This window comes from Aythya ferina (genome assembly GCF_964211825.1).
Source record: "Aythya ferina genome assembly, chromosome: 16".
Lineage (NCBI taxonomy): Eukaryota > Metazoa > Chordata > Aves > Anseriformes > Anatidae > Aythya > Aythya ferina.
In genome coordinates, this window is record NC_140315.1 from 3,458,571 (window position 1) to 3,486,475 (window position 27,905).

At 44.4% G+C, this 27,905-nt stretch overlaps 2 protein-coding genes across 5 annotated transcripts; both read left to right on the plus strand.

The window, feature by feature from the left end:
- Positions 1 to 718: 718 nt before the first annotated feature.
- Positions 719 to 24,302, plus strand: CABLES2 (Cdk5 and Abl enzyme substrate 2; the record flags this gene model as incomplete). Of its 3 annotated transcripts, XR_014698550.1 has the most annotated exons (11): positions 719 to 1,239; positions 14,548 to 14,619; positions 14,798 to 14,890; positions 15,629 to 15,706; positions 17,151 to 17,259; positions 17,921 to 18,086; positions 18,833 to 18,936; positions 19,338 to 19,444; positions 20,671 to 20,875; positions 21,327 to 21,639; positions 24,004 to 24,302. XR_014698550.1 is itself a non-coding variant. In XM_084537913.1 (10 exons), the coding sequence occupies 10 exons, from the start codon at positions 719 to 721 to the stop codon at positions 21,465 to 21,467; spliced, it is 1,596 nt and encodes a 531-aa protein (XP_084394039.1). In that variant the 3' UTR covers positions 21,468 to 24,302. The 3 variants fall into 3 exon arrangements, 2 of the variants coding, with proteins under 2 accessions (XP_084394039.1, XP_084394040.1); XM_084537913.1 differs by having other exon boundaries at positions 21,327 to 24,302; XM_084537914.1 differs by lacking the exon at positions 14,548 to 14,619 and having other exon boundaries at positions 21,327 to 24,302.
- A 180-nt stretch (positions 24,303 to 24,482) lies between these two features.
- RPS21 (ribosomal protein S21) lies at positions 24,483 to 27,905 on the plus strand (the record flags this gene model as incomplete). Of its 2 annotated transcripts, XM_084537916.1 has the most annotated exons (6): positions 24,488 to 24,568; positions 24,776 to 24,840; positions 25,716 to 25,779; positions 26,909 to 26,980; positions 27,617 to 27,672; positions 27,845 to 27,905. In XM_084537916.1, exons 2-6 carry the CDS (start codon positions 24,791 to 24,793, stop codon positions 27,852 to 27,854), a joined length of 252 nt encoding a protein of 83 aa, XP_084394042.1. In that variant the 5' UTR covers positions 24,488 to 24,568; positions 24,776 to 24,790. The 2 variants fall into 2 exon arrangements, with proteins under 2 accessions (XP_084394043.1, XP_084394042.1); XM_084537917.1 differs by lacking the exon at positions 27,845 to 27,905 and having other exon boundaries at positions 24,483 to 24,568; positions 27,617 to 27,676.

Consider the following 27,905-nt stretch of genomic DNA (forward strand, 5'->3'; position numbering starts at 1 on the left):
GACATGTCTTGAGTCACTTCACGGAGATAATACCAAGTTTATGTTCCTCCAGATCCCAACCAAGGCTTCTCCAGGTCTGCCTTTCCCATATACGGCCCCGCTCAGCGCTGCACTGCCTCAGCTTTGCTTTGGCAGCCTGGGAGTGTGGACGTTCACTGCTGGGTGCAGGTTTCGGGTGCTGCCGGTGAGTTGGGACTCGGGTACCCCCGTCCTTGGGGCATGCAATAACAGCCTTAATCCGCTGTTAGAGCAGCGGGCAGCCCACACACACGAGTGCTCCTCGTTTGAGATGTCCCCGAGCTTGCACGACGGCTGTGGGACCGCGACACGGCTGGGGGGACCTGGGGGGCTGAGAGGGGAGATGGGGGAGTTTTAAAATGTCATAAAAAAAAAAAAAAAGGACATGCTGAGGGGGAATAGGGGATGGCGGGGGTGATGTGGGGACGTGCCCAAAGGAGGCCGGGAGCCGGGGGCACCCCGGGGCTGCCCGGGGCCGCTTGGAGGCTCTGAGCGGCGGCGCTAGGACCGCGCGTCCCCTCGTTGCCGGCCGCCCGGCGGGGAAGGGCGGGGCTCCGCGCGAACCCCCTCCCGCCCCCTCTCAACCAATGACCGCGGCGCCCCGCTGCGCCTCATTTGCATCTCGGCGCGTCGCAGCCAATGAGCGGGCGGGCTGGCGGCGGCGGCGGCGCGCTCGGAGCCGCCCCGGCTCATTCGGAGAATGGCCGCGGCCACGGCGTGCGGCTCCCCGGCGCCCCGGCCGCGCAGACGGGGCGACTCGCGGCGGAGGCAGGCCGCCCTCTTCTTCCTCACCAACATCTCCCTGGACGGCCGCCCGCCCTGCCCGGCCGCCGAGAAGCAGCCTCCCCTTCCTCCTCTCCTTCCTCCCCCTCCTCCTCCTCCTCCTCTGCCCTCCGGGGAAGGGGAGGAAGAAGAGGAAGAGGAGGATGAGGAGGAGGTGGTCGGAGCCCCGCCGCGCTCGCTGGCCCCGCAGAGGGCTCCCCACGGCTTTCCCGGTGCTTCGCTGCCGCCCGGTTCCTCCCCCGTTGCTGCGGGGAAAGGGGAAGCGGAGCAGCCCCGGGGGGGCGGCTTCTCGCCGCTGCCGCAGGGCGCCCCGCTCTGCCCGCTGCCGCCCGCCCCCCCGGGGCTGCCGGGCTCCGCTAAACCGGGGGGGCCGGGGATGCTGAGCCCAGCGCCGGGAGCTGCGGGAGGCGGCTTGGCGCTGGAGGTGCAGCGGCAGAGGTGAGTGAGGGCTTAGCTGGGCTCCTTTCCCCCCCCCAAGTCCTTATTCCCGGCCCTATAAACCTTCTCCCCCCCCCCCCCTCCCCTAAAGCTTCTCGCAGCCGCCCGGTCCCGCGGGGCGTGGGAAGCCCTGGGAAGAGCCGCACTTTCCCAGGGCCCGCAGCCCCCGGGGGGGTGAGGAGCGAGCGTGGGAAAGCGGCGCCCCCGGGGGGAGCCGGGCGTGGGAAACGGGGCTGCAGCCTCCCCTCCGCCCCCCCACCCCTCCCAGCACCTGCCCGCCCTGTAGGGGTGGCAGCATGGAGCCCCCCCACCGCTGGAACCCAGCTCACAGCTTTTGGGAGCATCGTCCAGCCCTGCTGCCCCCCCCCCCAAGGGGGCGAGGTGGCCGGAGCATCCCTGCATCCCTGTGCCAAGGTGCCCCCAGTTTTTGGGAGCGGGGGCTGCGCCTCTCCTGCCCCTGAGCACCCAGGGTGTCGTGGTGGTCCTGCTGGGGTGGTCACCCGGCCCTCCAGGGGTCTGCTTGCATGTGCGGTTGGTGGCCAGACTGATGCTGGTGTCTGGTGGGTGGGGGAGATTTGGAGAATATTTCCCCAGCGAGGTCTGGCTGGAGGTCTGCTGCAGCAGAAGCCCTCCCTCTTGCTTTTCCCGGGCCTGGCTTTTGAATTTTGCAGTCTCCAGATGAAGCTGGCCGAGGCATTGCTAGGTAGGACTCTTACTCCGGGCAATGTGACCCTTCCTGCTGGGCCTTCTTTGAATCCCCGCTGCCTGATTGTGCAGTGACTCTACAAGCAGTGCTCATCATTTGCTCGTACTCTGGGAACTTTTGAAGCCAACTTTAGAGGAGGATATTCTGCCCCTCCGTGCAGAATCCCCATTGTATTTGCAGGGGACATCTATCAGCCTGGAAGTATTAGTTTTCTAATCTTCTGAAAGGTAGGCTTCTGCTCCGGTCTTGGGGATTTGAGCTCCAAAAGAATTCTTTTTTTTTCAGGCCACTTCTTGCATAAACAGCCTTGTAAAGTGAGCTGGCCCTCTGAGGCTGCAGATAAGCAAAACAATATCAAAGACATCTAAGTCCCAGCAGTCTTTATAGCGGCTTCCAGAGCTTTGTTAGTAGGTTGAAGTAAAGATGTTGGCTGTGCTTTAAAGCTGGGGAGCTTTGCTAAAGCAAGTGATCAGTGCTGCCTTTCTGTGCACATCTGCTAATGGAGGGGTCCTGCTGGTCCTCAGGATGGAGGATGAGTGAATTCAAAGAAAAGTAGCCCAGTGAGTAATGGTGTGGGGGTCCTCCTGCATGCGTTCCCTCTGAGTTTTATTTTCTTGAACTATTTGTAGTACTTTCTGCTTTTCTTCCTATGAAAGATGGGACCTTTCTTTCCTTAGATTTTGGAAAAAACTGCAGCTGGGCCTGCTACTTCCATGTCCTCTGAGCACAGGTGATGCTGTTGTGTCCTGCTTGTTGAGCAGTGAAGCCTGAAGTCACGGTGTCACTGTGACACAGCTCCTTCCTAGCACTTGGAGCTGTGCTGCTGCTCATTTTGCTGTTTTAATGTTGTAGATAAGGCCTTTGAGGGAGAGTTCAGTATCAGGAGCTTTGCAAGTACAGTGATGTCTCTGTGAGACATTTGGCATGCCTGCGCATGGGCTTACTGAGTTTAGGACCGCTGGAGTTTGTGTAAATTATTCCTTCCTTCCCTTTTTCTTTTCAATGCCAATTCAATAAGACACTAAGAAAATACTCTTTAATGTGTGTTCCTCAGAGCTTTTCTTGTTTTATGTCCTTCCTCCTCTTCCCTTGGCATCTAATTTTTGGGATGTTATGTTCCGCTGTAGTATTCTAATCAATCTAACTGAAATGATTAAATCAGAAATAAGAGGTTGAGGGAAACACAAGGAGGGTAATGGGGAGAATAAAAGGGCTTTTGTATGAGTAATGACAAAACAACCTGATTCTTCAGCTGGGAAAAGAGATGTTTGAAAGGGTAGATGGCATCGCATTAATCATTTTATCTACTTCTTATGAGGGTGACGTGGAGTGAGAGTTCATCTACAGATATTTCTCTGTCCTTAAAGAAAGAAGAGTGGATAGTGAACGTCACAAACTAATGTGCAGAAAATCCACAACTTTTATATATATATGTATGATATATATATATATATATATATGTATGATATATATCTGTATATATCAGACTTTATATATATATATATTCTGACAAAAGTTTTGCACTGCCTCTGGGGATGCATTAAACCCAACATAAATATTCCCAGTTGCATAGGGCACAGGAGTGGCAGAGCTGAACCATTCCCTTGGAATTACGTCTTTACCTGCAATGCCAAGGCTTTCAGGGTGAGGGACATGGAACACTTTTTTTTTTTTTTTCTGGGTGGTTCCTTGACTTGTGTTGAGACAGAGCAGCTCTGTTCCCTGTGGAACAGCAAATACACAATGAGTGATTCAGGGAGTTTCTTCCTTGTGGAGGTTGTGCTGCTTCCCCTTCTGTGTTTGGCATACTACAAATGAAAGTTCAGAAATCAACAAGCAAATGATGTCATTCCTCTTACTGGGACTCAGATCTGGGTAGTGTTTTGCCATCCAGCAGTGTTGCTGCTTCTTAGGTAGGTGAACTGTTTGCATCACACAAACATACAGAGGCATGAAGCCACCAGGGGAAAAGGGGAGGTGGAATCTGCATTGCTGCTTGGGACATCTCATCTCTGGTGCCCACGGGAGGCAGCTGCTCTCCTCAGCATCCTTTTTTGGTCACCACAAAAGGCTGCTTTGATTTGCCATGAGTGGAGCATCCCACAAATACACCAAGGGCAGGGCAGGGGGGTACCCCAGATTCTATCATCTCTTTGAGGTGGCCAATGCTGTGAGTCCTGTGCCACCATCGGTGATTTCATAGCACAGGGGCTTGCCCAGATCTGAGAGGTCATCTTTTTGCAGAGTGTTATTGCAAAACTCGATGTTGTTTGCCGTGGTTGTTAGCAGCTGGTGTGGCCGGGCAGCTCAGGGCAGGCTGCCACCACACCTCTGCTACAGTCGGCGCCGTTTGCTAGCAGCAAGCAGGATCTTTGGTACAGTCCAAGGAACAAGAAACCTGCTTAGTTGACACAACGTGGAGGTTCTCGGAGTTGCTCAGTAGCTGTCAGGTTTCTTTGGGATGGAAACTTCCAGTGGTGAGCAGGGTGTGTGCCAACAGCCCTCCCTTGGAGGCACAGTTTAATCTGGATGCTTTGTTTCATTGTGCTGCTGGCTGAGCTCGATGAACTTAATGACTTTAGCCTTCTACTTTTGTTTTCCTAGGGTATCTCCTGTTAATAGGATCTTAAATTACAAATCTGTGTTGTGCTGGCTTTCTTACTCCACTTGTTATCCTACCTCCCTTTCCATCTTACTCCGGTCGTTCAGAGATCAAGCTTAACAGAAAGCAGTGGATGGAGAGGAGACAGCAGATAGTGAACAAATTGGCATTCACAGTTTTTTAATGAATTTCTGCAGCTGGGTCTGAAACTGGCAGAGCTTTCTGGGGAAACACAGACAGCAAAGAGCCCTGAAAATAGCCAGGTTATGAAAGCATGAAATGAGGAATGGGAACAACAGCCCCGACTGTCAATGCTTGCTGTGTACTTTCAGTGCAGTGTGATGTAGAACAGCTGGTTTTGCCATGTATTTGCTGCATTTTGCTAGGCCTATGAATAAATTCAGGGACTTAAATTATTTGCGACCAGTGCTCTAATGCCCTCGATGACCAGTGGTAAGGCAGCTGAACTGAATGCTGGTGGGTGCTGATAAATCAGAAATAATTGGGCTGATTTAGATTTCTTTTAGGGTGGGAGTCTAAAGTAGTTGGTAAGAGCAGTGCTTTAGACCAGCTCTGCATTTAAGGGTTAATTGGGGGCTGTATCACTAACGTAGGTGTGATCAAATCCGTTCCTTGCATGGAATGGCAAAAATGCTTGGTCAGGCCTTCATGCGTATGATGGCTAATGTATTGTCTTATACTATTGTCAGCCCAGCAGCTGTTTTCACTTTGAGAAGCATTTATTTAAAAAGAAACCCTCTGCTAACACACGTTTGGTGGAGATGGATGAAATAGTGCTTAAAGGTCCAAGTTTTGATTTCTAAGCCTTATTAGGAATAACCTGAGCGTGCACGGTGCTTTTCAGGAAGCAACGATATCTGTCAGAGGCTGCAAGCTTTGACCTTTGAGACATGAACAGTAGGCTGTTGTGTGCTGCTCAGGGCTGAAAATGAACGTATCCGACGTCTGAACTTTATTTAAAACTCAGCTGAAATGTGAGGGCAGCAGTCTGCTGCTTGGTAAACGTTTTGCTTCAGCAACCTTCTCACACACACACTTGCACCTGCAGGTGAATTGCAGGTATTAAATGGTTTACAATTTATAGCTACCCCCATTATTTATCTGGCGTTCCCAGCCAGGTATATTCATCCAGGTCAGAAGAAGCAGTATGCCCAGCAGGAAGCTTGGAGATCTGATCCTTCATGCCTCTGGGAAGGTTTCTAGGTCAAAAGAGAGGCTCTCAACACTAAGGTTATTTAACCCCTTCATTTAGAGGGGTCCGAGGGCTTTCAAAGTGACTTTGCTCTGCAGTCAGAGGAGTCTGTGTAGGGAATTAACTGTACTCGCAGCTGATGAGGCCTGTGGGCGGGCTGTGTAGCATTGCAAGGCCAGCGTGCGAGTGTCCTGACAGCTGTGGCTCCACATATGTGGGCTTGCTTCTTCAAGCTAACATCAGAGAAGGCTACATGATGAACCTGAATGGCTTAACTCTGAGGAGGAGGTGGTGGGGTGCTGCTTCGGGCCTCCAGCAAGTCCTGCAGGCGTGTGGTGACCGGAGCCTTCTCGTCCTGGGGCTGCTCTGCCGTGGGCTTCAGTGCCCTGCCGAGGGCTTACATAGTGTCACAGCAGTCATGGCTCTTTCTTAACATCTTACAAGGTTATTTACTTTACAAGGCTTTCCCCAAGTCACGAAAAAAATAAGTTTTATTAGACCAGCATTTTCAAATGTAGCTCAGCTCTGAAGTCTGCAGGATCTCACTGTACTGGCTTAAAACATAGTTTCTGTAGTTCACGGTCTGACATGCTTCTCTCCTCTCTCTTCCTACCCCCAGATCTCCGTTAGTGCCTCCTTTTGAGCTACAGCACTCACATTGAGCAAGAGCTATGTGCTGGGTGCCGTGGGTGCACTTCTGGAGCAAATGCTTGGGTTGCTGGTGCTCTTCGCTGGAACTTGGCTTAGCACAGGAGTCCTTCTTGAGAACTGAGATAAGTGGCTGCTCAAACTCGCATCAGAGCTGCCAGTAGAGTGGACAGCAATCTCACCTTATCTGTGGATGATGAAGCTTCTTTGTCAGGGCTCTGAGACTAAGCCAGTGCAGAAGTTACTAGCTGTGGTGCTTGCTGTTCTGCAGGCTGCCATAAACCGGGCTTTTTGTTTCAGAAGAGAAACAAAAAGATGGAGTGAAAGCACTCTCACAAAATATATTTTAATTTTTTTGTGGTATGTGGTGTTTTAGTTATATGAAGTCTTGGAGACTTAGCTTCAGGTGTCTCGTGTTCCTCCTTTTTCTATCTGTCACTTTTTCCACCAAGACATCTTTGAGCCTCCTTTTGTAGATTGTTCTGAATTCTTCATGCTCTGCAGTTTACATCTAGAAATGCATAATCTGACGTGCAGGCAAGTATAATGAAATTTGGGTTCTGTAATGAGAATGAGGTATTGTTGATAAAGCAGGTGGGTGGTGCTCAGCTACAGACAGTCTCGCTAGCTCTTCAGATGAAGAGCTCTAACACTTGTAACCTTTGGTTTATAGCTATCGTGTGTATAATTTACTGTAAATTATTATATACTAACCCCTGAAGATGGTGTTAAATAGAGGGCCTTTAGAGTCTTATAAGGGTGAGTGAAGCAGAAGAGTTTCACAAGACAGTGCCCTGACTGATGAGAAGTACAGAGTCTTTAAAACTAAAATCTCGCTGTCTCCTCGTGCCGTGAGCTGGGCAGCCCTTCCTGCAGGAGCTCTGAACAGTCCTGATGCACGCAGCGACCTTCGCTGGGGAGTCTCTGGGAGAACTCTTGGTCAGTGTTCACTGGCACAGCAGTAAGGAGCTCGGCCTGCCCCGCAGATCTGCCTCGATTATCTTGAAATACAGCACAGATTTGCACTTGCTCTGTTGTGGTCGTTGCAATGTTAGCATAAAAAATTGCCTCGGTGAGGCTGCAACCTCTGGATTGGAGGTTAGTGGGGATGACAGATGTTGTGGTGGGAAGAACCAAGTTCCCATTAAAGCTCTGGGAGAGCTCTAAACTTTCCTTCGCTTGGTTTCTTCCTGTCACCTGTTTTGAATTTTCTTCTTCCTAGTAAAAGCTCCTTTTTTTTTTTTTTTTCCGTAACTTGGGAGTTTTATTGTGCTGAAGGCTTTTGTTTTACTGAGGCACCAGAAATGATATCATCATCTCTCAGGGAAGTGCAGGAGTGTTTCTAGCATAACGTCCTCAGTGTTGCAAAAGACACGCGTTGCGTTTCACTTGCCTGTTGATCAGCATTTGTGTTTAGTGAGCAAAGCACTGAGGAAACCAGGTTGGTGAGCATTCCCCGGTAGGAACACCTACAGAAACTGGTACAGACTTGAGGAACAGTCACTGGTTGCATCCTGGCAGCACATCCAGTTTGCTTTGTGAGAAGCAGCTGGGATTTTAGGAGCGGGCTTTAGAATTACTTTACAAGAAGTGGGCTCTAGGCACAGCAGACCTTGCATCTGGCTTGGTGGCTCTATTGCAACAGATGGCTTTCATAACACTTACTGGAAGGCATTATTTTCTCCTTGGGTTGTCTAAACACTCTTAGCACAAGCACAATGTGATGTATGAAATGCAATGAATACAAAGCTCGTTTCCTGGTAGCATTAGGTCTTAATCATACGTGGTTGTGAATCAGCAATGAAGTAGCAGACACTGTGACAAGTATCTACAGTAATTTCTTTCCTTGTTAGTATTTAATACCATCCAGGCTTAGTAAACTTTCCATTTACTCTGCCTCCACCTTCATTCAAGCTACAGTTTATTTCTGTCCCCTCTCATTTGTCCTGTGCACTGCATGGCGTTTACTTTTTCTTGCATGTGCTGTTACTGTTCTTTGAGCAGTGCGGTGTTTTCTCTTGGCTGTTTTGAACCAGCAGGAAAGCCCTGGTGCTGCTTCAGCTTTGTGAACAAACCTTGAATATGAACACAAGGGTGAAGGAGCTGGACCTCCTCTTTAACCCTGAGGTCTGGCAGAGACCTGCTCTGAAGCATAGAAGTACTGCTGTGCTCATGTGGCTAATCAGTTTGGATTTATTCCTTAAAAGGAAGATTATTGGAGAAATGTCTTAGACTAGACCCCCCTGTGAGACTTGTATTTATTCTCTGGCAGTGTGACGCTTTAAATAAATGTCAGAATGAACTCCTGGGACCGTGGCTTGCAATCCACACTGCACGTCTGTGCTTCCAGTAGTGTTGCCATAAAACAGTGGGTAGCTGACCTTGTAAAGGAGTGATTAGCTGTACACTTGCTGTCATTTACACAGGGTGTCCTCTCCTCTGCTGCATGCTTCGTTGCATGTGAGATCTGAAACCATCTACCTGCAGAAATGGCTCAGTACCGGGCATTCATGGCATATTTTCATTAAAATCATGTATTTTCCCAGATACGTGGTAGTGACGGTGGTTTGCCTGTGCTTTAATATAAATGTAGTGTCTGACTTCTCTTGACTTTAATTACTAAAAACTTGTTGCTCCCGGTGAGCTGTACTCAATCTGCTTTCCTACTTCAATCAGGAAACTGATTAATGAGAGCACTGATGGCAGTAAGGCACGGGCTGTGAGAAGAACAAGGAGTCTCACACTCGTACACTCTGTAATGCAAGATTGGAAACAGTAAATGTTGTCTGGGCATAGGTAACAGCAGTTGACAAAAATTAAGCTAAAAAAACTGGAACTGGTTTCCTTAATCCCTTGGTGACAGTATTTTTACCTAGTCAAACTGAAATGTTGTTCATACCAGGTTGTTGGCTCGCCCGTAAGGAAGGGAAAACTACACAGTTTAATTCTTTAAAGTATGTCTTGACAAAACAAATCTGACAGGTGTGTCTTCCTATTATAAACAAGATTTGGGATCTGGATTTCTTGAGCAAATTACCTTTGACAGTTGTTACTAAGCCAGTGCCTCCACAAACCAATAAATGATTTTCATCTTTGCTATATTAAACTCAGTCTCTTGACAGCTGTGATTATACGGAGGCATGTAGAAGACCTTACAAAGGGCCATCAATATTAAAATTGCTTTCAAGTGAGAAATAAGAAACCAAATTCTATTAGCCCCTAATTTTATACTGCAATTAAAAATCCTTGACCTGGTCCATTCAATTTGTCTATTAGCAGTGTGGATTGCTAAAGAGTAGCAGAGGATACAAGCCTAGCTGCTAATTTTAGCAGAGTGCCTGTGGATGCGTGTGCATACATGTGTGCATGCATCGTGGCATCCTTCCCTCCGGCAGAGGGATGTGACTCCAACTGAAACAAGCCTGCGGTGCCTGTCCATTTTGCTAGAGGAGGCCTCAGTCGTCTTGCTGCCTGGCTTTTGCAGTGTCTTTGAGCACTCGTGTCCCAGGGCTTAGCCTCCTGCTCTCTTCTCCTGCTTTTTGATTTTCGTTGCTGCATAGGTGAAGTGAAAATCAGATGTGAGGACAGCCATCCCACAGCAAACTTGCTCAGATATTTTGGAGCAAAAATTTAGGTTGAGTGCAACCTCTACTTTTGCCTTCCTTTTCTTCAGATCATCTGGCTTGCTTCCTACTTTTTCCTACAGTAGAGAAAGAATGGCTGGTTTAGTGGTCAAATAGAAATTTGTTCTAACTCAGCAAAAGTGAGCAGCATGTGATCTTCTGGTTGTCTCGTTCAGTGAGAGCAGTGTTGAGATCATTAAACTCACCTGTAAAAGTGTGACAAGAGAAGAAGCTCCTGGGAATGCTGCCGATATATTGAGGAAGGATAATATGAGCAACTTAACACTCAGCTTAGGTATTGTTCTCCTTTCTCTGTGATCACTTGAGCATCTTAAAAGACAGCCTGCAGGGCAGTGAGGCACTCTCTAGCTTGGAGGCAGTTCACTTCCACTCTTCTGCACCCCAGCAAGCATCACCAGCAATACATTAATTACTTTAATAGCCTTCTGCAAATGTTTACAGGAATGTACTACTTTTAAAGTGGAAAAATGTGCAGAGGCTGAAATAGTGGTGTCAGACAGCAGTGCAGGCTTTCTCCTCTCCTGCTTGACCCTGCCCTAGGAGCAATCATGCTAAGAGGTCAGGCGGAAGACGGACTCCAGATGCTGCGTGGCTCAGAGATAAAGTTATGGGAGAAAGCAGCTGAATGCTGATCAAATGGCCCCTCTGGCTGTAGGGTTGGCACAGGGCACAGACCTGTCCCTGTGAGAGGGGAGGTTAATTAGGACAAGAGAATCCCAGTCAGATTTTAGAAATTTCTGACTTCTCCCTTAGGAAGGAAGGAGAGCTGTCAGTCAGTCCCCATGCTGTGGCAGAAATACAGGGACCAGCAGGGCTGAACAGGGACACTTCAAAAGGGCCAAATGACAGCTGCACTTCTTGCATATTTTACAGGATATCTGTTTGTGAGTGGCTGTTTTAGGAATCTCCAACTACAGCAACGTCCTCACACTTTCCTCTTGTTCTTTGGGGTGCCTGTGCGGCCTAGCCTGTGGGTAGGCAAGGGGAAATACTCTGGCAGGCCATCTGAAAGGTCACTGGTCTTTAATCTGAAGCTGTGACTTAAACAGATTTTTCCTTTCAATTTGCAAGACAGGACACTGAGGGATTACCGGTGCTATACATAGACTGCTCTTAGCCATGTCCTGTCCTGCTGGGAACACTTAAGAGCTGAGTAAACCCCTGGCCAGGAGTCCCGTGTGCTGCCTCTCCATTGTCCTCTCCCTCTGTGAGAGTTTCTCTGGCACTTGCTAGGACGCTGGCAGGGCCCGAGGAGGACAGATGTCTGAAGCCCTCAGAAGTGGGGTTTGTTTAGTGGGAAGTCCACCAGAAAGGATAAATTGTGGGCTGGCTGCTGCTGGAGTTGTTGGTTTTTATCTGATCATGAGGTGTTTTTCACGGCCACGTTCAGCTCACCACAGATTGAGCAGCGCTGTTGGGCTGTGCGTGGCCGTGTGTGTGCGTGGAGATAACAAACCCAGCCCCAATCCAGAATCCCTCTGCTCGATAGTCCCTTATCTCTGGGCACACGCTGCGTGTGTGTTGAAGCCCTGGGTGGGTCCTGTTTTTATTGGCTTTTAAACTAGTGGGGAAAGCACCCAAAAAGTGAATTCTTGACCAAGCCTTGACTTCCAAGCACACAAACCCTCTGTAGCTTGTCAAGGAAATAGCTGGTATTAGCTGACAGGCCTGGGCTTTCTTTTAGGATCCTATTGAAATTACAGCCTGCTTCATAGAACTCATTAAAATTTTAACATTGGATGATTCGATTTCTAATTATCAAGTAGCATGTCAGTAGGAGTGTGTGTAAGATAACTGACAGCGCGGGTATGGATTTTGGTGTGCTGCTTTAGTATTTAGGTCGCGTTTGGCAACAGATTTACTGTGTAAATGACTTAAAATCCTTTGAACTCCTGTGGATCAGAGCACAACAAGAGGTGTTATCCTAGATGAATCTGCTTAGCCCAGGGGACACGACTACTCTTTTTCATCAGGCAAGATCCAGCAGCTCCTGAAGTGATCCTGTGCTGCCTGGTCTTGAGGTGTGAATTACTGCATAAGAGCACCAAAACTAACCCAAACAGTCTGCAGGCTGGGTGTGTACAACTCAGGAAGTCTTGATAGCTTCCAGCATGCTCCAGGGATGCTCTAATAAAGATGCTTTGCTGATTAGTGCTGCTGAGGAATCCAGCAAGTCTCTCTTTGTAAAATGTTTGGGCACGCGACCTGTTGAGCGTGGCTGGGATTAGTGAGACCTCTTTGCGTATTCCCTGTTTTGAGATTTGAGGAGAGTATCTTGCCTAGTGTGTTGAATTTCTCCAAGGTGACAGATATTTTCTGTCCTCAAGTGAAGCTGAAGTGTAGCTAAAAATCAAGTTTCCTGTTGGCACAGTGGGGATGAGTCATTGTGGTTTTGAGCAAAGGGGCAGGATCTTCCTTTCGCTGCAGCAGCATTTTACTGAGAGGCTCTGACAGAGCAGTGGGTTCAGGTGCTTTGTGCTCTTGTCCCTGTTGCTGGGGAAATGCAGCAGTGTTTGGAAGATATAGGGCTTTTGATGGGTCTCTACTGTAGTGGCCCAGCACTTTGGTGGTCACTCTGGCACCTTTACCGGCACCTTATGCTGGCATCCTTTTACAGAACCTTTTACATCTTCTTTTTGTACCAATGCCTGTTGTCAGTGGTTTTAGCTTTGCTTTTCCTTTGCTCAGCGTACAAGGCTGCTTTCTGTCTGCATCCAGTCTGGTCTCCTTGAACTAGAGGGGAGGAAGCCTGGGGACATGGAGAACTGCAGTTCATGCCAGGACCTTTGAGACTGGCCTCCACGTTTCACAAAGGTGTTTTCTTATTGCATGTTAGAAGCCAAAATAGGCTGGACAGCTCTGGTGTATCTCTTAAGTAGCGACAAAATGGTGTGGTGTGGTTTCTTACCCAGCTCAGCTGAAGGATAGAAAGCAAAGTCACCAGGATTAGCAGATTGTCAAGTTCCAAATTCTTAAGTGCTGGGCTTCAAGACCAGACTAAATCCTGAGCAGCTTTTTTTGATCTTTAGCTTGAATCAACTGAAGCTATAAATCTTTGCTGTAAAAGCTCGTCCATAGTTCTTAGCAATTAATAAATCCCATTTTGCCTTACCTCCTTGCCCCCTCCACTCCCCACCACCCAAGGTGCCATGGTTTTGTTTTAGTGTTGCACATTAACTTCCAAGCACGAGAGCTTGGCCATGGTCTCTTTGAGTGGTTTGGCTGCTCATGTACACAAGAGCTCTGGAAACTGTTCTTGAGGACTTTGGAGCTTTCCCATGGTCTACACCTGCATAACCTTGAGCACACATTCTCCACAGCAGCATGACTGCTATCTTCTGCATTACAGATCTGCAACTTCTAGTAAACAGCAATAATTTCTTTCTCAGTGTATTTATTGTTTTTCCAGAGGTAAAAATACGTGGAGTTTTAAGTGTGAGGTTTTTCCAAAAGTTGATCTTGTCAAAGCAGCATCCCACAGATTATATCTAGTTAGCTTCTTCTCAATTGGCATCCATGGCAATACCGACCATCAGTTGGGTTATGATGATACTTTGGAAGAAAACCTGGGACTTGAATGCATGTGGCTTGTACTAAAAGCACAGCGTGACGTATACTTAAACAAAAGCAGAAAAAAAATAGAATTTGGTAGTTGTAGTGTCAGTGATTTAGTGATTCAGTGTTTTAGCTGAATCTGAATGCCTTGTTTCTACGGAAATTGCAGCCACTTTCCAAATTTATTTGTAAATCTCTACCCACAAAGAGTAATTTGACTTTGACAATCATAATGCATCTTACTTGGCAGTGTTTTTTTTTTCTTGTGTAGTATCTTATTTTTGCTAAAGTAACTCACAAGATTCTTATTATTCTCCTTGTGTCTTCAATTCTGGGATTTCAGATGGGCCCTGAATATGCTTAGCTTCCTCTAATAGTCCTCTGTATTGTTTTCCTGAGAGATCTGTCAATTTTATTGGGCTAGTGTCATGGACTCTTGGTCTGCTGAAGCCTACTGCTGGAGGAGCACAGTGTTCAGAATCAGGAATACAAATACAGATGTTCCATCATCATACAGATATATCTGTATATATACGTGTTGGTAGATCAATATAAAACTACTCGCTCCCTTGCCTTGATGCACACAGGGAGCTTTTTGTGATACTTATTTAAAATCCTGTAAGAAATATTGGGAAGCTTTTTAGGTGTTTAACTTATAGGTAGGTGTTCTTTTGTGTTGAAGGCAGTGAGTGCTCTTGCTACTGAAGTCAGTATAAATGTGTACTCAAAGTGAAAGATTTTACAGTTCCTAGAGGGGGTAACAAGTTCTTGGCCTTTTTGGGAATGTGAAACACCTTGGTAAGCACTCTTCTAACAACAAAACAAATCCCCCAAAAAAAGCTGCCATTTGTTCTAAGAGCTCATAGATCTGTTGCAGTTCATAAACTCCGAGGCCATGAACTAATATTGTTCACTCTTCATGGTGTTGTACATTTTACAGAAGGCGTTTTATCTCCCAGCGCTGCTCTCTAGACTTTTTAGAAGACATAGTGGAATATGCCAGTGTACAAAGGTACTTTTTTTCAAAAGCAGCATTAATCTTAACTCGTTGCATGCAGTCCTCTCCTCCCTCCACCCTCTTCCACGCCAATATCTGAGGTCCTGCATGCTAGTGCTGCCATCTGATCATAAAACTGGCATGGCTCTTTGCCGGAGCACTTAAGATATTTTTTTCTTTTTTACAATTGCAGAACCAAGAATATATCTGGGTCTCCAAGGCACAAAAGTTTGAAGAAGATGCACTTCATCAAGAACATGAGGCAGTATGACACAAAAAACAGCAGGTAACTTCAGCCGTGCCCCTTGTACTCGTGTGTGCTCGTAAGTAAACTCCAGTTCAGTGTGATTAGATTTTTAATATCAGGGGAATAATGCAATGTCCTTGTGGCCTTGCTAATTTTAAACATACTTATATTGAGGGCAGTAGGTGCTGGTAGGTGCTACATCTGCAGCAATCTTCCGATGGTTCTGCTGTTCTGCTTTGAGGAGAAAGGGAGGAAGTTAATTCATTCTCTCCTAACACCATCCTTATCTCTAGCACAAAGACAGGTCAGAGCTGAGGAGGATGTAAGGAGAATGGTTTGGTTTATCCAAGTCCTTGGCTCTTAGCTGCTGAGCAGAAAAGAAAGAATGGGTTGCATTTGTATTTATTATTGTTAGATGTGTGAGACCTAGGAGTAGTACCATCATCCAGCTAAATATATAATATTTGTTAAAATATATTGATTTTAAATAATATATATATATATATATATTTATATATATATAATTACGACAGATATCTGAGGAGCTCTGAGGGTGATGCCAGAGCTGGGGTGTGAGACAGAGCTTGGCTCTGAGGCACTGCAGGGTCAGAAGGAAACCTCTGCTTCTGTGCTGCCTTCTGGAAACACAATCTGTATCAGTATCTGTGTAACTTACAGAGCAATTGAAGAGGAATCCAGTGTTCACAGTCTATAAAAAACTGTTTTGTAACTTCTGAATCTCAGTTCTTATCCTGATCTTTTCCCCTCTGCTTACAGGATAGTATTAATCTGCGCTAAACGAACACTGTGCGTGGCTTTTTCGATCCTACCTTACGGGGAGAGTTTACGAATCAGGTGAGTCATCATTAACCACTTTGTGAAATCTCTGGTCTATTGTTTGCAAAATATCTTTTTGAATGAGTATAGATGGTATAGGTCTTCTGCTTGAAGCTGGTGAATGTACTTGACTTACTGCTTACATGTAAGGACAAGAACTTGCTATCAGCGCTGTAAAATCAGATGTTGCTGCAGCGTTGGTGTTCACTGAAACTTCTAGAGAAAATACTGGAAAAGGGCAAACCTCTCTTAAGGTCTTTGTTCATGTTTCAAGCACTGCAGTCCTGTGAAATCCTTGAAATCAACTTTGAGCACAGTGTGGCTTGTTGCCATGTACATCAGACAAGGATGCTACGTTCTTTACTAGAAAGTCTTCAAAGTTTAGTAGTTAATCTATAACTAAGTTTAAGAAACTCTTCCATTTTTCACCTATCCTAAGCCATGAATGTCGCTGTTTGTAGTGTAAGAAAAACAGAAGCAGTTTAGCCCAATTGATACCGATTGATTCTGCTTTAAATGTTTGTACTCCATTTTTATATAGAACTGCAAATATGATCAAATATGAGAACCAAAACCTGCCAAGTGGACTTGCCTGCAGCTTTACTCAGTCTCGTATGAGCTCTAAGTTGATTCTGTGAAGGCCTGATCTACGAGTATACCACAGAAAATACTCATTTTATTTTAATACACTTCTGCCAAAACAATTGTGTTGCCACTTCTGTCCTGTATGTAACTTATGGAAGAAGGAAACGGATGTTTAGTGGTGGGAATTGTATTGTATTCAAATACACTTGCTATAAAAATAGTTGATGGGAAAATGTTTTTTCATTTAATTGAAGAGCAGCAAGGTCACTGGAGTTATTTTAGAGCATTTCTGAGCACGGTGTCATTCTGCTTGTGTGTAAGCTAGCAATGCAGTGCTTCAACTGAAAGCTGCTTTTTTTGCATCGGAATATAGGTGACAAAGCTGCACGCTGCCATCACTGAAACAGTTCTGCTGGCAGCCCTAATTCTTAGTGTGAGCTTGTGTGCACAGTGGTTGGAAAAAATACAATTGAAAGGCAAGTTTCTAATCCTGGAAAACTAGTAATGTAAATCACATTTGCTGTTAAGTATTTGAGAATTAGTGTATTACAAATGGTATAGCCTTATGCAGGAAGATCATACTTAAAAAAAAAAAAAAAAAAAAAGAGAAGTACCTTTTCTAGGTACATTGGTACAAATCTGATTTTTAAAATGAGATGAAATATGATTTTTGAGTTAGTGAACATCCCCACATTTTTGAGTATTTAAAATTTAATACTTGCTTGGAGATGGGGCTGAGGGATTGCACTGTTTCTGCGTAATGCAACTCTGACCACGTGGTGTTGGCTGCAGGTAGAGGATCAGCCTGGTGTTTACCACAAAAGAAGATGAGGTTGTGGAACGTTTTCCAATTATGCGTTTTCTTATCTTCATTTAGTGATCTAAAAATGGAAGGACAGAAGCAGCGACATCCTTCTGGGGGAGTTTCGGTCTCCACTGAGATGGTCCTCGGGATGGAAGGAGTAGAGCTAGGTGCTGACGGCAAGGTAAGGAAATAATTTTTATTTCTTGATCTCCATCACCGAACCAGTGACCGGCACGGGGATGATGGTGGGTCAGCTGGCTCCTTTCACTGTTGTGACCATTTGATACCAGGAAAATTACTTAATTTTTGGATGGCACAGCACTGCATAAAGTGAGAACTGTAATGTTAGAAAGCAGTGGAAATTTAGATTCTTAAAATCTGAAATGTTTGACTTGTCATGATGCTGCTTCTGAGGAGGACGTGAAAGTCCCTGGTGACTTCTGCTTCCATTTCTGGAGAATTGTTTTGACTCTGGTATCTCAGGCAACATGTAAATGATATTCTAATCAAAACATTTTCTTTTTGTCAAAACAAAATAGGGATGAAACTTATACCTCTTCAGTTAAATCTGTTTACTGCCAGAGTTTTGTTGATGTGATTCTCCCTTTTTTCTTATTCCCCCAAATCCTCTACAGTGCTTCTATCCTGAAGTCACAAAAGTACAGCATCCCTGTGCTCAACTTTCCCTTCCCTTCTGTGTCCCCCAGTTCTAAGGCCTTTACTCCCAAATAGAAACTCTGCAGATCTGAGTTATAAAATCCTTGGTATCTGGAAATAAGCTTTCAATACTTTTTCCCCTATAACTACAAGGTTTTTTTTGTTTGTTTTTTGTTTTTTTGAAGGTTGTGTCCTATGCAAAATTCCTGTATCCAACCAATGCCCTAGTTGTGCGCAAAGCTGACAGCCACAGCGCTGTTCCTTCATGTCGAGCTAGTGCTTCACGGAGTCTTCCTGGATCGAGATACAAACCTGTGACAGCAAAAACGATTCCAGCAGGAACGGAGCTTGGTAAGGACAGTTTCTAGCACTGTGACCACTTGTGCATGCAGCAGAAAAGCATGAAAAGAGTTTATTTTTCTGAAACAATTGCAAGTGGTGAAGTGTATTATCGGGACAAATGTGCTGGGTTTGGAAGGAGACTGGTTTTAGCATGGCCTAGCCAAGAAGGCTTAATGAAGTACAGAGGCTGAGCCTTAGGACTGAAACTTGCTTGCATTCCTTACATCCTCTGTATATTTGGCCTAGTTTTTGAAATTCAAGGACTGCAAAGCATTTCCTTAGAAATGTGGAGTTTTATGTTACTCAACAAGAAACACCTGGTGTGTGTGGGTACACATGGTCCTCCTTGCCTTCTAGCACTGTAACAATGCATAAATCAAGGGTTTGTGACAAGAATACATTCTCTGGTGTAAAAGAGCAAACCTGATGATGCTGTTGTCTGCTAGATTTGAGTATAAGCAAAAATCCAGTCTTCTGCAGTTGTTCTCTGTGCATGTTTCTGGACGACAAACTGTTAGCTTGCACTGTCTAAAATGGTGCATTGGGCATATGATGGAGCTGGTTTGTTTTTAAATAAATCTAATACTGATTCTTTCATTTGTGGAATGAAAACAGGTGACTAGCTGCAGTTTATCTGCCTAATGGGGTCTGCCAACACTTCTAATGTTTGCTGTTTGAACTCTTTATTAAAGAGAAAACAGAACTTAAAGCTCTGTGTCTTATGGCTCATTGTTGTGCTTTCCTCGTTCCTTCAGGAAGTGAAGCTGGGGAAGCAGCAGAGTATGATCCAAATCTTCTGGACGACCCTCAGTGGCCCTGTGGAAAACACAAACGTGTTCTCATCTTTGCTTCTTACATGGTGAGTAGCTGTCTAGCTGAACAGAGGAGTGAGTGAGCACCTTGAAGGTCCTCCTGTAAAGAACTTCCACAGGGAAGAGAAAATCCTCTAGGAAGTAGTAGTTGTGGCTTTTTGAGAACAGATCAAGAAAACTACAAATCATTTTGTACACTGCTTGTCAAAGACCAACTTTACATATCTCTGTGTTGTTGCTTATTTATTGTAATCATTTGCTTACTGGTTCATTATGAATTAAGATTTTATGTGGCTGAAATTCAACCTGAGGTATTACATGAGTCTTTACGGAAATTTAAGAGTTAAAGAAAATGTTCTGCCCTTGCAATAAAGTGTCCTTGGAAACCTTGTTTTGCTGTCAGTACTGTTCACAAGAGAAATAATACACTTTGCATCCTGTGTTTCAGACAACGGTCATAGAATATGTGAAGCCCTCAGACCTGAAGAAGGATATGAACGAAACCTTTAGAGAGAAGTTTCCTCACATCAAGTTGACGCTGAGCAAAATTAGGAGGTAAGAAACACGCAGTGAATAGTAAGAACTTCTACGCTGTTGCAGACTTATCTTCCACTTGTATGGAGCAAATACTAGATCTATTAATAGTATATATGATTAAATGCTAATCTCTTGTTGCCAGTTGAGCTGACTGTAGGATGACAGCCTTGTACAGAGATGTTTAGGATGCTGGAAAAGGGTAACAGTTGGTTTTCATAGTTCAACTTAGATGGGTTTTGTTTCATCAACATTAATAGCCAATTAACAGTGAAGCAGCATTAGCATTGAAACAAATACTGGTAACCTGATTGTTTTGCTATTGTGCAGTCCCACTCTTAACCAGTTTGGAACCTCTGCTTATTTTCATCTTTTGATTACAAGACTTGCTGATCACTGTAGACTCTAACAGGACTCTAGGATTAAAAAAAAAAAAAAGGTTAGGTCTGTGGAGTCATGGTAAAGAAAAGCATCTCATGAAGGCAGGACTATGCACACAGGATTCCTCACCTTCCAGGAAACACATCTGAGTATTCACCAGTGAGATGCACTGTTGCGCCTTCAGAGAGCAGTCAGGGCCTTCTGAAACAGCCAGCTTAAAACACGATACTGCTGAATCACTGGGGCTGTGTGCAGCTCCCAGCTGCGAGGGGAAGGTTTGCTCTTTCAGAGTCTGTTCTGCCAGTGTCCTGCATGCTCCTTTTTGCAGCTGTTTCAATTGTGTGCTTGTGGAGAGATCTTCTGTAGGAGTAGCATGGATGATAGCAGTGAAAGAGCATCCAGCATAAAGTTTGCCTTTTTTCTGAAGTGAAAGGCTAGCTTTTGTGAGAAGGGTGTAAACCAATTTGCCTTCCCCCTCAGACCTAATTTTCCTTGGAGGTGTGTGGTAGACAGGTCTCCATCTGCACAGCTTTGATGTGGCATTGTGTAGGCCAGCGTGGTTCAGTCCTATGATATGAATCACGAACAAGTTCAGGATCTCAGAAGGAGCCATACAGCAGCAGCCTGCATGTTCTTTCACAGTAGATGATGTCAGCCAGGTTAAATCAGTTTGTTATCAGCTCCAGCTTGCAGCCAGCTGGGCTTCTCCAGCTGAAGGTAATACCAGTCATGGTTTTCTAAGTAGGAGCTTTGCCTGTATGCTCTTCTGAGTTCCCATGCTGAGGTGCTTCTAGAGTGTTTTATAAAAGCTCTCATGTTGGAGAGGGTGGATTTTTATTTCATTTTTTTTTCCTCTCTATTTTCAGTTTAAAGAGAGAAATGCGGAATCTGAGTGAAGAATGCAATCTGGAGCCAGTTACTGTGTCCATGGCTTACGTTTACTTTGAGAAGCTCGTTCTCCAAGGCAAACTTAACAAACAGAACCGCAAACTGTGTGCTGGTGCTTGCGTTCTGCTTGCAGCCAAGATCAGCAGTGACCTCAGGAAACACGAAGTCAAACACCTTATAGATGTAAGTACTACACAACTTGTTTCAGGTTTGGTCAAAACCTTTCTGTTTCACTGAACAAGGTAAAGATGAAAAGCAAGATCTTTAGCAGCACGTTTGCATTCAAGACCAGCTCTTTCAGTAGGTTTTTGTTCTCATCACGGCTCTTCCTTTTGGATGCTTATTTTTAATTCATTATAAGTACCTGACTGATGGCAGTCTGATGTCCTATGGATCCTACAGTGAGGTTATTTTCTCATTTAATGTTTTCCTGAGAAACAGTAACTGTTTTGCGGGTGTCACAGCTGAGCTAATAAGGCTGTTTACGTTTTTGATCTGTGGCGATGCTTTTGATTCTCTGACTTAGCATAAAGCTGGAATATGTGATGCAGACTTAATCTGATAGTGCGTTGGTATCTTGTGGATAACTGATTCTGTTTTTTTCCCTTCTCTCTCTTTTTCATTGCCATCATAGAAATTAGAAGAGAGATTCAGATTCAACAGAAGAGATCTCATTGCTTTTGAATTCACCGTCCTTGTAGCTTTGGAACTGGCTCTTTATCTTCCTGAAAACCAAGTTTTACCTCATTACAGACGGCTCACACAACAGTCTTAACCAAAGCTACTTTCCAGCTGATAGTGTCACTGAACACGGTTGCTGAAGTTGCCACTGGCCATTCTGTGCCACTGTGCATCCTGCTGTGGCTACAGCTAGCTTTGAAGTCTGCGACGTGGGTGTGAACTGTCAAGGTGTGCATTATGGACACGTATGCCAAGACTGGGAGATGGTACGAGAAGAGTCGTTGAACTTTATTTTCTTTTGGACATTTGAAGCACAAATATTCACCAGTTAGCTGTTATGGCTGCTGATTATTCCTTATTTATCTTTTCAGTTTGACTAAAACTGTTCTTCCCTATGAAGAATCCTATGGTATTGTTTCTTTTTTTTTTTTTTTAAGCCTTTATTGTAGTCCTTGAAACTAAAGGAAGCATCACTTCCATTCCAGTGCACCATAAGGTTTAGATGTTTCTAAGAATCTTTTTGCATTTTTTACATTAATGAAACACATACTTCATTTTTTTTTTTGAAGATGTGCCTAAAACCGGCTGGTCTGGTACCAGTACTTTTTAAGTTAGTTGTGTTATTTAGTGGGAAATCCTGAATTTATATAGCCATTTATTCTTTACCTACATTGGCCTTGCATATAGGAAAACAGTTCCAGTATATCTGCACTAATGATACATGGGGCATCTATACTATCTATAGCTAGATTGAAATTACTGTTTCAATTTAGTTAATTATAGTATTTTAAGATTATACACTTTATTTAAAAAGTAAAGATTGATTCAAAAGGTCATGAAATACCACCTGTTGAACAAGGTAGCTGCAGAGTGATTGCCATCCTAATTTGCTCTTAAATGGAAGATAAGTGCTTTTAATTAAGAACAACTTGCTGTAAAATGTATAATTTCTGGGTTTCATTTGTGTTTTGTAGTCTGAAATAAGCACCTTTTTAGTATGACTGTATTATATATGGTCTTCGTGCTCTGAGCAAGTACATAAGTGTGGAGCTATTCCTGCCAAACAAAGCATGCTCAATATTTAAAATGCTACTTTTTTAATTCCGTTCTTCCAAGAATTGCGTCACTGTGATGGTCCTCAAAACTAGCATTTGTTGCACATCGGAACAGCCACTTAACAGCTGGTGCCAGGCAGCATTCTAATGGTTATGCCAGAGGTTAAATAACTTCTTTGACCATTGGCTATTCCTTCATTTATTTTTAAAATATCCAGGTTGGGAATGAATTCTGATTATATGTGGAACCTTCTGTGATACTGGCTCTTGGTTTTATTTTCCGAAGCAATATTATGATACAAGTAACTGCCTATTTGCAAGAAACAAAACTGATGCTTGGCTGTTATGACTGAGAAATTTGTAACTTGTTTGACTCCTAAATGAAATACTAGACCTCATAAGGTTACCTGCTATCTAATATGTAAAGTAATGTAAATTGCTGTTCCTTGTATTAAATGTTGGTTTTAGGCAAAAACAAAGCTGAATCTTTGTTCTTCAGCTGTGTTTTGCCTGAAGCTAATTTGTTGTCATTAGAGTTGCACCAGAACTATACTGGAGCCCTTTCTTCTTTAAGTAGGGCTCAAAATGTATATTCTCATATAATAACTACAGTGACTATCAAATCTTTTGTGTGTTCAACTGTATGTAGCTTCAAGTTATTTGTGTAAACTTAATGATACTGACTTCTCTTTAACACAGAAGGACTTTCCAGTCTCTGTAAGTGAGATGGTAGGCGGTAAGTTAGACAATAACCTTGCCAGTTATCTTCCAAAAGTTTAGAAAAATGTCTACTAGTTCAGCTTTCTACTGAATATAACTGTCATTGCATGCAAGAAATAGCAATGTACTAAACATCTAGAGTATAGAGAGCCTTGAAATTAGAAAAATGTGGTAAACGCAACTAAAGTGGTCCACCACTTCCTATACTCATTGTGTGAGGGGGAAGAGCTAGAACTGAGCAAAGAAACTCCTCACAAAGGTATCTCCAGAAATAGTAAAACGCTTCATGTAGTGTAAAGGAAGCCACAAAATTACCTTCTCTGGGGATTTCCTTTTATTTAGTGTATAAAGTTCTCTGTAATGTAATGTTCTCAGCCATCTAGAGAAAAATGTATTTATTTTTGGAGCAGTCCAGTCTCTATTCAGTGGAAGTTTATCTAGTTGCAGTGGGCATTTATTTGGGCTAGAGCTCCCCTCCCAGAATGGAAGGTAGGGTTTCACGTGATATAAATGGGAAAGCTTTGGCCTTTGGTTATTTAGTTTGCATTTTCTTCAGAAGAACAGCTTAGGGTAAGGAATACTAAATGCCAGAATGCTGTTTAAAGGGAACTCTACATCTTGGCTCAGGCCCACGCAGCATTGCTGAGCAGGGAAGCTCAGGACACCACGACAGCATCCAGCTGCTGGGCCTGCGCCTTGTACATTGGTACCTCTGGTGTGGTGCCTCTGTAGGGAGCTGCCACTTCTGCAGGGCACCCGAGCTGTGCGTGTCTGTTATTTCTCTGTAGCTAGAGCGTAGTTTGCCATCCTGTTGGGTTCTGCCTGTGTGTTAATATTTCTCTTCTCACCTAAAAGCTGCCACCGTGTGGCAAAGGACTCTTCCTGCATTACCAATCGATAAACTGAGAGGGGACCCTCACGAAGCGTGTTTGGATGTTGCTTCTCCCCAAGGAGCTCCGGTCACCTCAGAGGGCAGCAGCCAGCGCCCAGTGGAGGTGACCGGAGCGAGATGTTCCTGTCTGCACCCGCCTCTGTCACGGTTTCTGTCCTAGCGTGTTAATTTAAGGTCCTTGGTTGCTGCCCGCTCCCTGTCCGTGCCCTTTTCTGTGAAATGCTGTGAAATAAACCCCTTTTCTACGTGTTTTGTAACCAAACGCCTGCGTGCTGTGCTGCTGGGGCTTGTGCTTGGGGGGGGGGGGGGGGGGGGGGGGGTACACAATGGGGGCTTCCCCGGCCCCTCACGGCTTTGGGGGGGGACAAAAGTAAAGTGCCCTGATGACGTCACGCCAACCCTATGAGCAGTGACGTCACTCCCAAAACACCGCTGACGTCACAGCTCCCCCCGGAAGCCCGCCCTTCCCTCTGACGCCTTTCCGCTTCCGCGGGGCCGCCCTTTCCTTTCCTCAGCACCGCGCGCGAGGTATGGCGGCGGCGGCGGAGCGCGGGCGGCGCCCGGGGGGCTCGGGGGTCCCTGGGGGGGCGGCCCGGGGTTGGGAACCGGGTCCTGGGGGGCCGGGAGGGGTGGGGGAGCACCAAGGGAGGGCTCCGGGAGGGCCGGGAGCGCTGCGTGGGCCCCCCCCCCAGGGCCTCGTGGGGCCGGGCCTGAGCCGCGCCTCGCTTCCCGCAGGGATCAGCGGGCGAGATGCAGAACGACGCCGGGGAGTTCGTGGATCTCTACGTGCCTCGCAAGTGGTGAGTGGGGACCGGCAGATCCGAACAGCCAGCGGCTTGGATCCGTAAACCATTAGCTTGCTGCGTCCGGTGGAAAAATATAAGTTTCTGTTCGGGTTTCTGTATAAATGTCTTGCGTAAGTACGTAAAGGGGAAGGCGGATTTGGAGAGAACGCTCGCCTTGTGTGGATAGGTAAGGAGAACTCCGTTTGGAGAGAGCTCTCAGCATCTCGAGGTGCAGCCCGTCAGTCTCGGGATGTGGCGGCTCCTTTGTGGCTGCTTTCAGGAGAAAATTGGTGCATTGGTGCTGTGTGAGCATTTCTGAGCTACACGATCCTGTAGTGAACTAGTTCAGGGATTATTTGTTGTCTTGATAGTGCATCTTTGATGCTCTTTTAAGATTAGAGAAAATTGGGTTTTGTTAAACTTAATAAAGCACATGCAGAAAGCATTACCGAAGTCTGTGATTTCTAAAAAGACTGAAGTTAGTGACCTGAGCATTTTCTGAGAGCTCTACTGGCTTCCCATGAAAAAAAGACACAGAAAATACATTCTGAGTTCCACTGATCACAGGGGGGTTTTGCACATAAAAAGGGACAACATAATATTCTGCATTTTGAAGGTCAGTGCTTATGTGTGCACTGAATAGTAATGAGCTGCGTTTGTAAAGATTAAATTAAAGGGATAGTTGGCAACTTAGCATGACTCTACCCAGTGAAATTTTCCGTTAAATGTTCTTAAAACTTGTTTTTGGATTTCTGAGCAATGAACAGTAATCTCTTAGCGTCTGAACTTGCACAGCTTTAATTTTCATGTAGGTTTGATTTTAATAGTCTTTGTTTTCTGCCGCTGTCCGTTTCCTTTTATTAAAACATATCTTGTTATTTATTCCTTAGCTCTGCTAGCAACCGAATTATCGGTGCCAAGGATCATGCTTCTATTCAGATAAACATTTCTGAGGTGAGTTTTTCAATGGAAGCGACAAATAAAAGAGCAACACATTTCAATTTTCATAGAACTTAGGAAATGTAAAAGCTTGTGATGAATCTCCAGATGCTTCACTAGGAGTCATACAAATGTAGAACTAGAAAGCTTTCGTATATGCAAGAATATTGGCATATCACCCATAGTTATTTTTCAACCTATTGGAAACTAATTCTGTACAGACAATTATATAAAGCTCTGAAAACAATCTGTTCCAGTGCTTAACCAAGTAAATAAAACTTCCCAAGGATAGACATTTAGAGTTAAAAATGAGGGGATTCCTTTTCCTGAAGGAAACAGAAAACAGAGTGCTCAATTCTGGAAGATCAGTAGCCCTTCTACCTTCACCTCTCTGTAAGAGCACAGTTCTTCAGCCTGTCCACGTACACCCTGTCTCAATTTTTTATTCTTTTTGATCTGTGCTCTTTACAGTTCGTACCAAGTTTCAGAAAGGTGCAGTTTCCCAGGCAGAACTCTTTTTCTGTTCTGCTTTGCTTAATTAAAGCACCATTTTCTACGTTTTGCATGAAGCATTTCTGTTAACGCTGAAATGAGTTCTCTGTTAACTGAAATGAGATTGCTTATGCATTTTGTGTGCTGCATTGCCATTTCTTTAACTTGGTTCTCAGGTTCTTAAATGCTTAGAACGATTTGTGTCCCTCAACAACAGTGTCACCTTCCATCCCTGACCTCTATTTTCAATTATACTGACTTAAACATGAAAAAAATAATAATAAAGACAGTAAAGTACACTGATCAGGTTTACATTGAACTGTTTCATTTCTGTAAAATTCCAGTGTTCTCTTTTTTGAGCTACCATTTTCTATTGTATTTTTTTAATGCTGTCTGATCCATTAGATGTTATACCTGCATTATGTAGCAAACAATATTTTTTTTTTAATTTATTTTAAATAAAATTAAAAGGTCCTCTGTGTATACTAGCTGAACTATTTGCCTTGCGTTTTTGAAGTTTGCAGTAAAAAATATTTGCAAAGTTGACCAAGTAATATTTATTTCCAAGGTTTTGGCAAGCGTGAGGTAGGAGCGTAAAATTTTGCAAGAACTCTGTAAGAATCTGTATGGAGTAATTTGCTTGTAATTACAGGTCGACAAGGTAACGGGGAGAGTCAATGGCCAGTTCAAGACATACGCCATTTGTGGAGCAATCCGTAGGATGGTAAGTTTTCCTGAGCTCAAAAAGATCATGATTCCCTTTATATTGATTAGTAATATTTTAGGTTTATGTCTGGCCCTGGAAATGCAGTGTGCCTTCTGCACATTCTAGAGGAGAGCTTTTGTTGGGATAATGACAGCAGTGTGAAGATGTGAACTAATTCACTTGCAAGAATGAGTTTCTTCTGTTTTTTCCTCAGTTCATTGGTTTGGAGAACCATTGATGTTTGTTATTGTTGTTATTTTTAAAAATCACTAGAAGACGCAAGTGGATTTTTTTCCTCTAAGAATGCACTAAGCAACTGATATCTGACTCTGTTTATAATTATTAGAGATTTACTATTATAACTTAAATTTGTAAGCGTGATGTGAAGCTTCCTAGAGCTCATTTACTCAGAAGTACCTCTTTTTAACGCAAGTCTCTGTTTTGTCAAATTCTATTTATTATTTTGAAGAATGGCAAAAGATTTGACAGCTTGTTTTAAAAATGCTAGTCTGTGTATGTGTAATGTGTAGTCTGCGTAATGCAGTGATCTGTCAAAAAAAAAAAGTTTGCATTTCACTGCCAGCATGAAATGCTGCTGCTGCTTCTCTCTTTTTAATGTGTGATAGCAATTATGTGCTCACTTTTTTATTAAAGGGAGAATCAGACGACTCCATTCTGCGTCTGGCAAAAAATGATGGAATTGTTTCCAAGTAAGTATTTTTACCTTATCCTCAATAACTTTTGCAGAAGTAATTCAGTACCTAAATTCAACTTCTAGGTTAAAATCTATACACTGTATTTACAGGGTGTTTACACAGTTGGCCAAATAATTACTTGAGCTGTTAAAGAGTTTCTAACAATGTTTGTTTAATTTTCTTCTAGGAACTTCTAACAGAAGAAACTGGTATGGAACGTTTGATATAAAATAAACAGTTCAAATGTA